The 14,254-nt window shown below is 40.2% G+C and overlaps 1 protein-coding gene across 1 annotated transcript; it reads right to left on the reverse strand.

The window, feature by feature from the left end:
• Window positions 1-2,014: 2,014 nt before the first annotated feature.
• Window positions 2,015-14,214, reverse strand: IKZF5 (IKAROS family zinc finger 5). The gene is made up of 6 exons (XM_075107483.1): window positions 14,132-14,214; window positions 12,442-12,507; window positions 11,467-11,561; window positions 10,983-11,146; window positions 10,513-10,695; window positions 2,015-5,797 (listed from the first exon to the last, which is right to left on the reverse strand). Exons 4-6 carry the CDS (start codon window positions 11,113-11,115, stop codon window positions 4,854-4,856), a joined length of 1,260 nt encoding a protein of 419 aa, XP_074963584.1. The 5' UTR covers window positions 11,116-11,146; window positions 11,467-11,561; window positions 12,442-12,507; window positions 14,132-14,214; the 3' UTR covers window positions 2,015-4,853.
• Between the last annotated feature and the right edge of the window lie 40 nt (window positions 14,215-14,254).

Below are 14,254 nucleotides of genomic sequence, written 5' to 3' on the forward strand. Positions count from 1 at the left end.
TATGACATCATGCTCAGTATATAAAGCTGGGGAAGAAGGAGGAAGGGAGGACATTTGGAGTGATGGCGTTTGTCTTCCCAAGTAACCGCTATGCATGATGGAGCCCTGCTTTCCTGGAGACGGCTGAACACCTGCCTGCCCATGGGAAGTAGTGAATTAATTCCTTGTTTTGCTTTGCCTCTGTGCGCAGCTTTTGCTTTACCTATTAAACTGTCTTTATCTCAAACCATGAGTTACCTCACTTGGACTTTTCCGATTCTCTCCCCCGTCCCACCAGGGGGGAGTGAGCGAGCAGCTGCGTGGTGCTTGGTTGCTGGCTGGGGCTAAACCACGACAAGCATTTTCAACATAAGCAGGCTGAAACATAAATGCACTGTTCCTTGCTTACCCAAAAGGAGAGCTCATCTCCCATACCCTATCTAGACCATAGCTGGTCACGAGCAGTTCACCAGCCCCAGCTGTCAAAGCATAGGTAATTAAGAAGAATTAACGTGAGACTTAATTAGAAAGTGTTATTTTATTCATATCTTACAAAAGCAAAGCTTCACAACATGAACTACGCTAGATATAGTTATTTCAGAGTTAACCTTGTCATCTGAAAACATTCACTACACAAAATTTATTTTACAACTCTAACAGGTTTCATTTTTGCATACAAAATATGCTCTTTACACTGAAATACATATTATTAACAAAGCAGGTACTTAGAAGCATGTACGCAAAGTTTGCTCAATGAAAAAAGCATCAGCAGGGAAAAGATTTCCTGCAGCAAAACATCAATTTGCTGTAGATTTTCAAAAAAGCTTAAAATTAATAGAAAACTTGCCAGTGAAGACTTCTAAATTACATTCCCTTCGTCAAAAGAAACAAAAAGCAAACACCCCCCCCAACCCCAAACATTTTGGAAGAAGACAATTAGCAGAAGATCAGTTTGCAGGAAACACTGTTGGAACGTGTCTTCCAGCACTGAGTTTTATGTTAAAATGCCAATCAACATTTTATGTCGAAATCCTCTTCATCTAAACATTGTATCTGTGAAAAAACAACCAGTTTTCCCTATTAGCTGCTTCACGGTTGGTTTAAGTATTAACTGAGATAATCTACCAGGATCTTCGGTCTAATATTTGCATGTTCATTGGAATAGCGAGTCTCAAAATAATAAGTCCGTGTTAAGAATACTATAAATAGTGCATGTTAAGAGTATCAACAAATCTATAAAATAATCTATTACAATAAAAACAAAACCCCACAAAGTTAATGTTTTGCAACTACAGAACTTAACAGAATCAAGCTATGGAAAAATTTCAGCTCATTCCCAAACCTCCCTCTTAATACAAGTTAAAATGCTGATCACCACCTTCTAAGGATTTGTTTTTTCTAAAAAAACCAAGTTAGTGCAGCATAGCACACAGAACTCAGTATGAAAAGTCCCAAGGGCTGGCTTGATCCCGCAATTCCCAACGAGCGTCCCTCACTGCCTCCGAGCGAGGCCTGCTTGTGCAAGGGAATCGTCAGGATCACACTCTACAATAATTTTCCAGTAGTAATCCTGGTCTTTAAATTAGAGCAAATCGTACATAAAAAATAGGAAAAACTGATGTGGAAATACACCTTCCAGAGTGACTCAGTAGACAGAAGGAAGTGGTTATAGTCAGGGCACAACTGAGACACTGTGTTAGGTTTAAAAATTAAGAACCCCTAGTCCAGCGGGGGACCCTGTGCGAAGGGCTGGGTAGTCAGCAGGTCAGTCAGCAACCGCAGATCTGGCTGCAGAATCAAAGAACGAATGCCCAAAACCTGCTGCTGCCCAAGAATCCCCTCCGCAAACAGGAGCTTGACCAGGGAGAGAAGGAAAAACAGTTTTATCAACTGTTTTTCAACAGTTCATAAGTGTTCAAGCTAACTTTCTTCTTCTTGGGTACTCTGAAGCAGGAACAATGATATTAAGTCAGCAGTTTTAAAATACTTGAAACAACAATTTGCAAGGTTTGGGGTTAGATTTTTTTTTCATACTGAGTTCTAATATTAAGAACATACATTCTCCCGCAACAGAGGATCACCTCCTAAGTGAGGGCCCCTTTTCAGCAAGATCACACAGCCCTCCTCTTGCTACCAGCTACCTCTATTACTGCCCTAACTTCTTCTACCTAAAATGTCGTTCAGGGGCATCATGGTTCAGAAGTCATTTCTCTAACTCGCCAAATCATGAGCCAACATAAAAAGAAAAGTCTATAATGTTTTGAGGCACTGCCAATGGATCAGAAACCGCGTAATTGGAATGGAAGGATGAAATCTCAAACATCTGTGCACACTGGAGTTAATCTCCCTGCCGATGCCAAGACGAGCAGCAAACCAAGGCGAAGTTGGTGGTTTTAATGGGCATCGCTCAGTTTTGGGAGGTGCTCCTTGGAGCACCACCAGTTCAGAAGTTTCCTTGGCATTGCTAGAGCCTCGCAACAAAAGTTTACATCGCCTATCAAAAGGCAAGGAAAATTACCTCTGTGAACTACTAATTGTAACGCTCTGTAGTTCTAATGTCGTATTTTAGCCAAATTTAGATTTCAGAACGTGTCCATATATGACCAAAAGAGAGCCACCATCTCTGCGTTATTCTTTGACCAGAAGCATCACGTTACACAATCTGTACGGGAGCAGTAACTTCCAACGGGATTCCAGTTCAGCCAACTTTTAGTCCTTAAAATAAAGGACTCTGGATGTTTATGCATAATACACAGAGTTGCAGTTCTGCTATAAAATAAATTTTCAAAGTATAAAGCCAAGAGATATTCTGGAATTATGAAGAGTGTCATTAAGAAAAATGGAAATTGCATTCTGTTTTACAAATCCGCTGAAACAGATTTTGAACCAGGCCTGAAACCAAAACTGTTTTTAGGAGCGATAGTGTGTTATCCTTCATCTTCTCTACATTGGAAATACTTCAATGTATTGAATTATTTTCATACACATGAAATGTGCATCGTTCTGTGCATATTACATAAATATGCATAGTTTTGACCTCTCTACCACAAGTCTATATGCAGCCGAGAATCCAGTTCCTTCAGCTGGTTACTTAAGGATGGAAAATTCAACAGCAGGTAAGTTAGGTAGAGAGAAAGCTATTCAGCTCCCAGACTTCTAATTTGTTAAAGTCAAAATTACTTCTAAAGCTAAAATTCTCATAAGGGTGGTTTTTCCTGCATTGGTCTTACACTGAGGTCATTGTAAGTTTTTCCACTGGCTTCAGAAAGCTTTAGCTCCTGTAACAATATAAATTTGAATAAGCCACACACTTGCTGTGCAGATTCCAGCCTCTGACTTGCAGAACATTAGTAAAATCCCCCTGCTTTTAACAAAACATATTTGCTACCATATTTTTCTGATAGTAAAGGGGGAATAGATAAGGGAAGCTTTAATTTGTCTCAAGTAAAATAAACTAAGGTAAAAGTGCATGTCTAAGAATGGGAAAAGCAACAATTCTTCACTTTTTTTAAACATTACAAATTCCTGTGTAGCACATTAAGAGCTTTTATTCATTTTGCTGGGATGGTTTATTTAGGTTCCTATTAAAGTGCCTGTCTGTTAGCCTAGGTGCTTCTAAAGTAAGATGTACAGTATAAAAAAACCCAAACACGTGCAGTGGACTTCGGGTCCATCTTTAGTTACCATTTGCCACCTCTGATATTAGTCACAATGACTTCAAATGCTGTCAGCCAGCATTCCCTTGCCTACCATGCAAAGAGTGCGGAAAACCCAGAATCCCTTCCCCGAATTTCCAGCACAGCAAAAGGACAACAAATCCGGGGGAGGGGACACAACCAACTGACTTCCAAGTTAGCTGTGTAATCTAGTTTACAATAAACTAGATTATACAACTCTCAAACATACAAGCAACCTATCAGCTGTAGCTTGGCCCAAGATAAAACTGAACAAATTATTTTTAATTTGTAAACCTCTTCTTTCTATTAGAACTCCCATCAGCAGGACAGAAGTCTAATTGTGCAAATTTTAAACATCTGTACAAATTAGTTTAAGGCAGTTAAAAATCTCATGGAATATATATTAGTTATACAAGCTTTTTTCATGACTGTTTAAAAATTATATCCTTTTTAAAAGAACGACGTAAAATTTCAGTAAGTGTAGTTTAAAATAAGGTGTCACGTTTAATTTTTCCTTTGTGTAACTAGTGAATGACAAGCTTTTAACTCTTTCCCTTTTCTACTGGAGGTTCATTCACAATAACCTGTTATCTTCTAGTTTTGTGATGAGTTTTAAAAATAATAAATTAGTGTTTGAGCCTGAGCATGAAGAGTATAGGCTATACGAAGCAAAATATTATTATTAAAACAGATTAAAGCAAGTTTTACATCAAACTGATTTTGTATGTGAAAGTTGCTTCTGTTGGTTTTTCCAGTTTGGAGCAGTAGCAAAGTTTTTAAGGATAGGTATGTTTCCAAAGTAACATAGGTGTCATTGCATTAACCTTTCATATTTTATGGTTAATACATTTTGTCTTGTCTAGTAAATAGTACCATAATTGCACCCTGTGTTTCTGGACATATGCTCTGCACCTACATTTGTAGCATGTTTATTGGGATTAAGTGCAACCAAAACATGTAAATGCATTCCAATTCTTATAACACTCTCAGCTTTTTTGAAAGGCTACATATATAATATCAATCACATCTTATATAAAATTTCCCTGGCAAGTTTTACGACAACATAAAAATGAATTTGCCTCCTTTGTCGAACTGATTAACGTGAAGAATCCTTATGGGAATGTGCAAGCTTTCCTTCAGCAAGTATGAAAAATATACTGTAATACATTAAAAAAACTAAAGAAAGCACGTTCTCAGTCAATGTTGACTATGTTGGCCTCTTGCGAAATGGCAAGCAAAGTCATACTTATTTTTACACTTACACCCACATATGTTGCACTGAAATGGATTTTCAAATCCATGACATCCCATGTGAATAGTATAAAGGATATTGTCCGCAAAGTACATGTCACAGTGTTGGCAGTGATGCAGGAGCTGAGGATCCTGGACTGGAAGGGTTGGAGCGGGAGTACTTGGCTGACTGTTACTTATGCTGGGAGTACTGGTGTGCGCACTGCGATCACTGCTGGGACCTGCCACGGGACTGTAGTTCCTTTGATTGTGTGTAGGCCGAGGATCTGGGCTGGTCGGAGATGAACTTTGAGGGATATTTGCTGACACAGCTGAGACTACGGCAGGTGCAGCAGGCTGCTGTATCATGAAAGGCTTTTCATCTTGACAGGAAACGACGTCAGGAGAGGCTGGATTTTGGTTTTCAGGTGGCAAGCTAGATAGCTGTCCAGCTAATGTAGAAAGCTGGTTTAAAGGATTATCTACCATGAGGTCTTGTGGGTCTCTTGGCAGCCCACTGCTCTGGGTTGTTTTTGTCATGGTCTCATACGCTTCAGTCTGGATATTTGGGATTTCATGCGTGAAATCATTAAGGTAGTCTGGTTTCTGAACCACCATGGAAGGTGGACTCAAATTAATTAATGCTCTTCTGCTGTACCCCAAATTGCTGGTCTTCTTCTGCAAAACCCCCCACATTTTCTTGCTGCTTAGGGAAGACCTTGTACCCTTGATCGGCACCATTTTATGTTTGCGCCTGCGGTGGTGAGATAAGTTGCTTCTGTCACTGCAGCGAAAGGAACACAATTCACATTTGTATGGTTTTTCACCAGTATGCGATCGCATGTGAGCTTCCAGGTGACGTTCGTAAGCTGATGCAAAGGGACATAAATGGCATCTGTGTGGCTTCTCACCTGGAAAATTAAAACAGATTCTACTACAGCATCTCAAAGTGCTTGAAAAAGGCTTTTCATGGAACAGAAAGTAGCAAACTGGGAGCTGCTAATCAAGCAGTTCAGCTTTGGAGTCACCGCCAGCCTTGAGTTTAGCTGGGAATTTGGTGGAAGAGTGCAGTAAATTTAGACATCTCTGTCTCACCCAAGTGATAGTAAGTGTAAGAGCAAAAATGTGACCAGAATTAGCGTATCAGGACACCTGACTAGGAATTGCAGCAATGATGCCATGGACTGAATGCAATGATGTTTGTGTGGTGCTCTTAACTGGATCCAAACCCTACCTCACCTGTAAGAGTTGGCTACAGGGATGTAGCACCAAAATGTCATCATTCTTAATAACTGTCCTTAACGTGGAGGGAGGGTCTCCTTTTGACACTTCCAAACATTCCTACTTTTAAACATCCTGGGACTATTATTTAACCCACGTACACACGCATTCACTCCAGAACTGAATTTTGAAAAAGCATCCTGTGGCTAAAGAGTTATTAAAGAAAATGAAAGCTGGCTAATCCCTGGGCAGCTGTGTGCTCTCGCAGGCATAGTAGTACCCAATAGCCTCCTTTCTGATAGGTAGAACTTTGCACTTCTATTAAACGATACTTAGATTCACATTAACTCTTTTAGAAGTATGTAGAAGACTTTCAAACAGAATTACAGGCCAACGCATTTGTAACGCAATACTTTTGGAGTTTCGATTTTCCTTTCACAGAATGATCTAACAGAAGTTTTTAGATCCAGGTCTGCAATGTTAGAAATGCCTAAAGGATTTGATGTGTGTTCAGGTGCTGAAATGAAACACCATCTTATCTTCCTATCTACAATGCCAGGCCGATTTCTACATGACTGTTGTGCAACTGATTCTCTTGCCACACAGCACGACAAACTCTAAAAAGGAAAACATGAGTGGGCTCCTTCTCTTCAGCCTTTATGGTTGTTTTTTTTAAGCATTTTTTACTATTTTAAATACAGGGCAATACATCTGTTTCGTACCTTTCAAAATCCATCTAGAACGACTGTAAAAGCCAGAGATCTGAATGCAGCGAGGGCCACCATTACACTGCAAGAGCTGGGCAGACCCCGTAAGATGGCTTGTGATGGACTAGAGAGCCCTTTCCATGTGGAGCATCCCACAGTTTGGAATCACAACCTAGGATACTGGGTAGATTTTTTTTTCCTACATCACTGGCTCTTCAAGAGGACAGCGGTAGCATAAAAATTTCTAAGTGTCTTATTTGCACCAACTGAAACCATGATTTCTTAATAAGCACATACATGTATGAATACATATATGTGTGTGAGTAAAGATCTGGAGATTTGGTACAAACAGTGATGTAAAAGACTGACCAACTCCCTGCATCCACAAAGAACTTGGCAATCTGAATGGTCTTATTTCATTCCAGACTGGTTACACAGAGGTAAAGATTTGCATCCCATGTTGCGCACCCTTAATACAACACAGCTGGTGAACTACTAATTACACTGCTGTCAGACTTGGCATAAAGATAATTCTGCAGCAAGTTGTACTTAATAATGGTTGCGTGATCATGCCTGGGTCATAGTTATTTTGGCAGATACCTTGCTGCACTTACACGTTATCCAGGATGCATTACCTGTTTACTTATGTTGCTCTGAAGCTACTAGTCAGCTATCACTTCCCTATTTTAATGATGATTCAGTCACTCTGAGCCTTCCTAGTCCACACAATCCAACCCGTATGCCTTTGTCACACTTCCTCACATGCTTTGGAGCAAAACTACACTCAGGTCTTGGATCTCCTTGCCCTTAAGTTAAAAAAAAAAAAAAAAAAAAAAAAAAAAAGCGCCAGGAAAAGCAAACCAAACAAACCCTTCCTTGTTCTGGAGTCCCCAGTCTCCGTACAAAGAAACAAAGCAGGACTTTCCAAAGAGCCATTAAGGTAATGCCAGAATGGTGCAGCCATCAGGACACCATGCAGCACTATATTAAAATTACGGATATGGAATGCATTGAAGGCAAAGGGGCAACTATACAGAAAAAGGCCTCTGGCAGCCGGAGATTTCTGTCTATATTACAAACTGACCAGACTGCTATAAGGAAATGAACTGTTATCTTTGTACAGTTACTGGTATTTTGTTAGGCATCAGACACGTTTGAACCAGTAACCTGGCTATAAAGGGTCTGCTGCGCAAAGGTGCGTCCAGATTACTGAAGCTCTTTGGCATGCAGTAGGCTGACACCCCCGTACCCCTCTCTCACTGCTAGCTAGCTTCCTGAAACAGAAATAATTCAGGCTGCATGATTTTGCAGTAGAGCGATGCATGCCTTTGATTTGGCTACCTTTTCCTAGCACCTTTGTGCAAGTTTCTTTGATCAAATGAGTCATGCATGTACCCTCTGATAATGGGAATACCTGCAGCAGCACTGAGACAATAGTCACCCCACAGGAAAAGCTCCATTCTTTCTGGCAAAATGCTAACAACATCATACACTACAGCTGTAAGAAACAACTCAAAATGTTAGTCAAGGCACAAACCTTGCCCTCAAAACCAAATTTGTGTAGCTCATGGAATGTTTGCTTCTGAATAACAACAACTGGCTCAGAGATTTTTGAAGACATTTCTCAGCACCGCAATTTTTGAGGTGGAATAATGTTGGAATCTTTCTTGCTTTTGTATATAGTATGCTACGACCCTGCTGAAATGCTCGTAATCTGCCGCTTGTATTGTTTGCTACCTCTAGCCACTTAGCGACCTCTACTCCTAAGGTAGCTGCAGGATAAGAAACATTCTGAAAACAAAAAAGAACTCTTAACCTAGAATCTGGGAGTATACAAAAGGTAGGCAATTTCCTAGAGTAAGAGAAGTAATGTTGACACTATGCCAGTACACACATTTTGATACTTAAAGAAGGAAGATTTTATTTTTTTGCTCTCTAGAATGTCTAAAAATTTATGACATTTGATATTAAGTAACAACACATTGCTTCAGTTATTCTGTCTGAGGAACACCACACACACCAAAGCCATCAAAAACATCTCAAGAATCAGCAAACGCACAATACCAGCATCTTCCAGCAGTAATTTATGTTTCCCATCACAGCTCTAGCAGCCCATCTGCTCATGTTGACAACTGGCCAGTAGTTAACCGTGGGCTTGGGGATGCAAGTTTTGAGATGGCAATAGCTATATGCTAATGAAAAGATGTGAAATTTTCAAGTTTATGTTACTTTTACATCTTTAAGTACCATGTAAAAGTCATCCTAAAGTGCTATAGTGAACTGCATTAAGTCTGCAGTACAGCTTCTCCCACTACGTGACCCACATTTCACAAGCTCAAAAATAGCACTGCACAGTGGAAAGCTGTTGAAAGAAAAACACCTCTTGTTCTCCACATACCATGAGGTGAAGCTGTAATGGCTTTGCAGATCTGCAGCAAGCCACAGCGTTAACACAGTGTCCAATACCAGCACACAAGCCACAGTATTTTATCCACTATTGAAACTACCCAAAATTTCCACTGGGAATCTGAAAACAGCAACAGCTACAGACAGAGGTAGCTCACGGTAGCACAAGAGAAGAATTTACAAGATCTCCAGGGTCTGAACCTCAGAATATTCCAATTTCTAGCTGGTTGCCATTTTCTATCCCATGTCACCTTGTTGAAACAAGCCAACACTGCCAGGCCAGTCCAAGGAGGACAGACTTCCTCAAAATGCATACTGGGAGTTACTGTGTAGAAGCAAAGTCAGAACCTAACAATAACCGTACCTAGAGAGAGATACAATTACATCCAAGTTACAACAGTACGTTTCCTTCAAAGTGAGTCCCAGAATGCCACCTACCCAAGACCACTGAAATGATACACTTAGAAGTTTTTGGGACAGCCCACACCAAACTGGAAACCTGTAGAACTTCCATTTTTTGCAGAAACAAATTTTTTTCTTATTACTCTAGTTAATAGCCATAAAGTCTGTATCAGTGTAACATACTCAGCAGGCACCAAAGTCACAAGGACCTTTTGTTTGTTTTGTCTCATTTGCCAAGAAGTCGGAGCTGACTTCATGAACAGTTTAAGATATTCTAACCTTTACTGTGAGTTTTGCTTTTCAGCTTTACAAGCTCAACAGCGACAAACACTCTTAAACAAGCCACAGCAAGTATTGTTTGTTTTCGTTGCTAATATTAATCACTTATTTGATGATATTGGCAGAATATTCAAATGTGAGGGCATAAGAAAACTTTGCTCTTATTACTTTGTTTTGTCTTTCCACACCTAGGATGTTGTACAAAACAGGAATATTTTCATAGCTAAGCAACAGAGGAGGAAAAGCCCCTACAAATCTCCATGTGGCACTTCACTTTTCTGATTAGCAAGGAAAAACTAAAAGTTACGTTTAGGGCTCTTCAATTCACACTGATGCTTTCATGGTAGACTTTACTCCCCTATATAGTTACTTCGAATTCAGTAGTCTGCTATAATAAATATAAGTAGGAATTTGCATAATTTCAACAGGTACATAGCACATATTTAAAAAAATAGTCTATTAAAAAAAAAAATATCCAAAACCAGTTCTAATTGTTGAGTAACTCTAAGAACTATCACACCGCTTGAAGATACGAACACCTCCCGTGCAAATCGCAACATCGAGTTAATACCACAATGTCTCACAGCAAAGCACTGCAGAATATGTCATACCTGTATGAATTCTGATATGCTCTATGAGCCGTGCTGTTCCTTTGCTGGCGTAGTTGCAGTATCGACACTTCAACTTTCCATCAAATGTCCTTTCAAACCCATCCACTAACATTCCTGAGTTTTCATCCAGTGAAACTTCAACAGAAGGATGGTCCAGACCATTCTGATCACCTTCTGTCCCAGCTGTGAATAATGCAACAGAGATTTCAGTCAACAGTCAGTGGGATACTATGTATTGTGCTGTGAGAATATGTCAAGTACCTTCTGCTTCTCTACCCCCTTGGCCTTTAAATATACACAACTAAAAGAACATACCCTGATTAAAACAAAGGTACGTACACATCCTTTGTGATGTGAAAACGATCAGAAACACTTCCATACCACTGTAGTAGTCTGCAGAATTATCTAGAATGTGAACCATGCAGTCATTCTCAAAAATATAAAATTTGATAGCACTGAAATCAGCTTACCTCCCTGAAGAGTCTCTGCTTCCTTGTCGCCACTAACTGATCCAGAAATCATATTCACATGGTGAGTCTGCTGTGTAAGATATTCCTGAAAATCTTTTACAAAGTCCAAAGGTTCTGGCTTCTTTTCACCCATATTCACCCTTTATGTTTACAACCTCTTGTGCCTAGAAGGAAAAACATTTTCAAGACAAAAACGTCATTGAATTAAAATGCATTCATAAAAACAAGTTTGGGTTTTGGTTCTATTTGTTTGTTTGTTTGGTTTTTAAGTGAAGGATTACTTTTATCATACAGCATGACTCAATGCACAAACTGACAACCACAAGAATTATTTTTTTTTAATTTTCAACTCATTAAAGATCACCAAACATACTACTGGGGAAACCGTTTTCAGCAACAGTAACATAGGGAAATATCCAATTAGATAAAATGATGTAATAATCAAAATCAACTTGCCTTTTTTTTTTTTTTAAACGGATCATACCTGAATTTCAGTCCCCTGCTAAGTAGCAAACATACTCCAAAATGTACTCCCAACACGTCAGATAGAAAGCACAAAGCACAGCTTCTCTACTTTCCCTGGAAGGAGAAAAAAAAGAAATGTAAGTCCATTTTAATTCCCAACCACCCCCGAGTTGTAAGAAAGATACTTGGAAAAAAAATATATATGTGTTTTGAAAGACAGGTTCTAACACTCTACTGCTCTAAGTTTTATTAAAACCATTACACTTCCAGAAAAACTTTTCAAAGACTGCATCCACTCCTTTGTGTATCTCCCTGAGAGACACTTCTATCTCACTGATTTTTTGAATAGTGAACATGTGGCTCCAAAAAATTCGAGTTGAGTAAGTCAGTTATTTTGGGAAACCAACTGAATGTCACTGGTTAGCAAAGATGGAAAGAAGCCTTATAGAAAGCAGTATTTCATAGTTCTCCCAAAATTGTAGTTTCCTATCCTGCATGAAATCCTTAATCCCTTTCATTATTTTGCATTGAAATAATAAAAATATTCACTAGAAGTCAGTGGTCATGCTCTTTTCTGGACAAACCTCTAGAGTCTCATTTTGCAACGAATTTGCAAATTGCAAATTTGCAAAAAAAATTTGTGAAGACAGAACTTAGGATTCAGTTAGAAAGAGGCCAGTGAGTCAGGCACGTTATTATTCCTGAAGATTACAATCAGAAATAATTTATAATGCTATGTTTTCAATAAGAATCTGTTCTCCAGTAGCCACTAAACAAAACATTAGGTGACCTACAAAAACTCAAGTCCTGAGTTCAAGACTACTTTTAAACACATTCTCCTGTATTTTCAAAGTTATTTACAAGTGTTAGTTCATTTTTTTGGCATCCAGATGAGTATCTTTGTTCACATCATACCTAAGTGCACTCAGATATTATCATTATTATCACCATTAAGTTACTCCTGAACACATCTTTACATATCAATTTTCCCTACCCTCTTTCAGGTATCACCAGCCTCGTGTAGGCTTAAGTTAATTTGTGTTCCATTTGTTGGTGTCTCCTGCAATAAAACAAAGATATGAGGATGTGAATTATAGATACGAAAGAGAGATATGGGACAATGAAATGTAGAGTACTGACTGGTGCAGCTTTTACCAAATTATAATAAGAAATAACAATTTTAAATTAAACCATTCTAAATATTGAATGGTTCAACATGAAACAATGCTAAATGCCCATATTTTCACAGAAGAATCTGTGTAATTCTGTACAAGACACAAAAACCTATTTGATCCATTACTTTTATAATATCTAATTTTTAAAGAACATTGCACAAAATTTAAAAAATCTGGTTGGGGAAAAGATGTTATTTTAGGGATCAACTGCATAAAACTTCCTTTTTCTACCTCACTGATTTAATTTGAGAACATTCATTGTTCATTTTTTTAAATGTCAATGTAGGTAAATCGCCAAAATGTAACAACTGCTTCAATCCTCTATGCCTGCATGCACAGAAGAACTTTTTGTGATTTTATGTGGTATTTTTCATAGCTATACAACCAGCAGCTCCCTTTTTCAGGGAAGAAGGATACAGATCAGATGCTTGCTATGTCGCTACTGCAAACTAGTAAATGCAGTTTTAATTATTAGAACCTGAGCAGAGCAGCTCGTGTTTCATGCACTCGAACAGGCTGATCACACCAGATGCCCCTCAAGTTCTACTTATACAGAACTGCATTTGTACATGATACAGAACTGCACACGTACTTGCAATACACATACATTTTCTACACAGACAACTACATCTTCTCCAGCTTTATCCACGGATGGGCAGAATATTGGTTACTCATTTTTGACACATGCACAACTGCTGGATTTAACACTAGTTACAGTATTGATATATATATATTTATTGTCTAAGGAACGCCATAGTTTATGCTATAATGAAAGACGTTACACATATTTTGCTTAAAGAATTCAGACACAGTAAAAGCAGAAGTTTAACACACACGGTAAGAACTCATACTGCAGTAATTACAAGAGAATAAAATAACACGACTACGAGCACAGGTATGCATCCCGTTTTAAAAGAATTAAGGAAAAAAGGGGGGGATTTCTCTGCCCGAGCCTCATCTTTTCCAGTGCAAATGACTTAAAATTCATTAAATTAAGGAGGAAGGATCCCAAACTCAACACAAACCCTCATCTTTTCCAGTGCAGACGAGTTAAAATTAACGAAACGAAGGCGGAGGGATCCCCAGCTCAAACCAAGCCCCCCTCCCCGCTCCTCTGAAGGAGTTTCGCGCGTGGGAAGGGCGAGGACTGGCAGCGCTGGCTGTTGCCGGGCCGAGCCCCGCGACCTGTCACCAGCCGCGGAAAACCTCCGGCTGCTCCGCCACCCCCTTCCCACGCCAGACGCTGAACGAACAGCCCCCGCGTTTCCTCCCCCTTTCCCCGACCCACGCCGCCTTCACGGGTGGCTCCCCCCACCCGAGTAGCGGAGAGCCGCCCCTCCCTCACGTCAAGGGGAGGCCCTGGCGGAGACCCCGCGGCCGCCGGGCAGGCGTGTCACGGCCACGGCCACCGCCGCTGCCCCGGGGAAGGGAAGGGTGTGCGGGGCCACGCCGCCGCTACCGCCACGTCCCCTCACGGCGGGGTAGTAGCGGTAAGAGGGCGCTACTCACCGCCGCCACCCCGCGCCGCGCCGCAGCCGCCGCCCGCTGCCGCCGGCGCCGCCATGTTTGTTATGCCTCCCGCCGCCCGGCCCGGCCCACCCCAGCCTCGCGAGACCGCGCCGGTGGCCCTGG

This window comes from Phalacrocorax aristotelis, chromosome 12, assembly GCF_949628215.1.
Source record: "Phalacrocorax aristotelis chromosome 12, bGulAri2.1, whole genome shotgun sequence".
Taxonomy (NCBI): domain Eukaryota; kingdom Metazoa; phylum Chordata; class Aves; order Suliformes; family Phalacrocoracidae; genus Phalacrocorax; species Phalacrocorax aristotelis.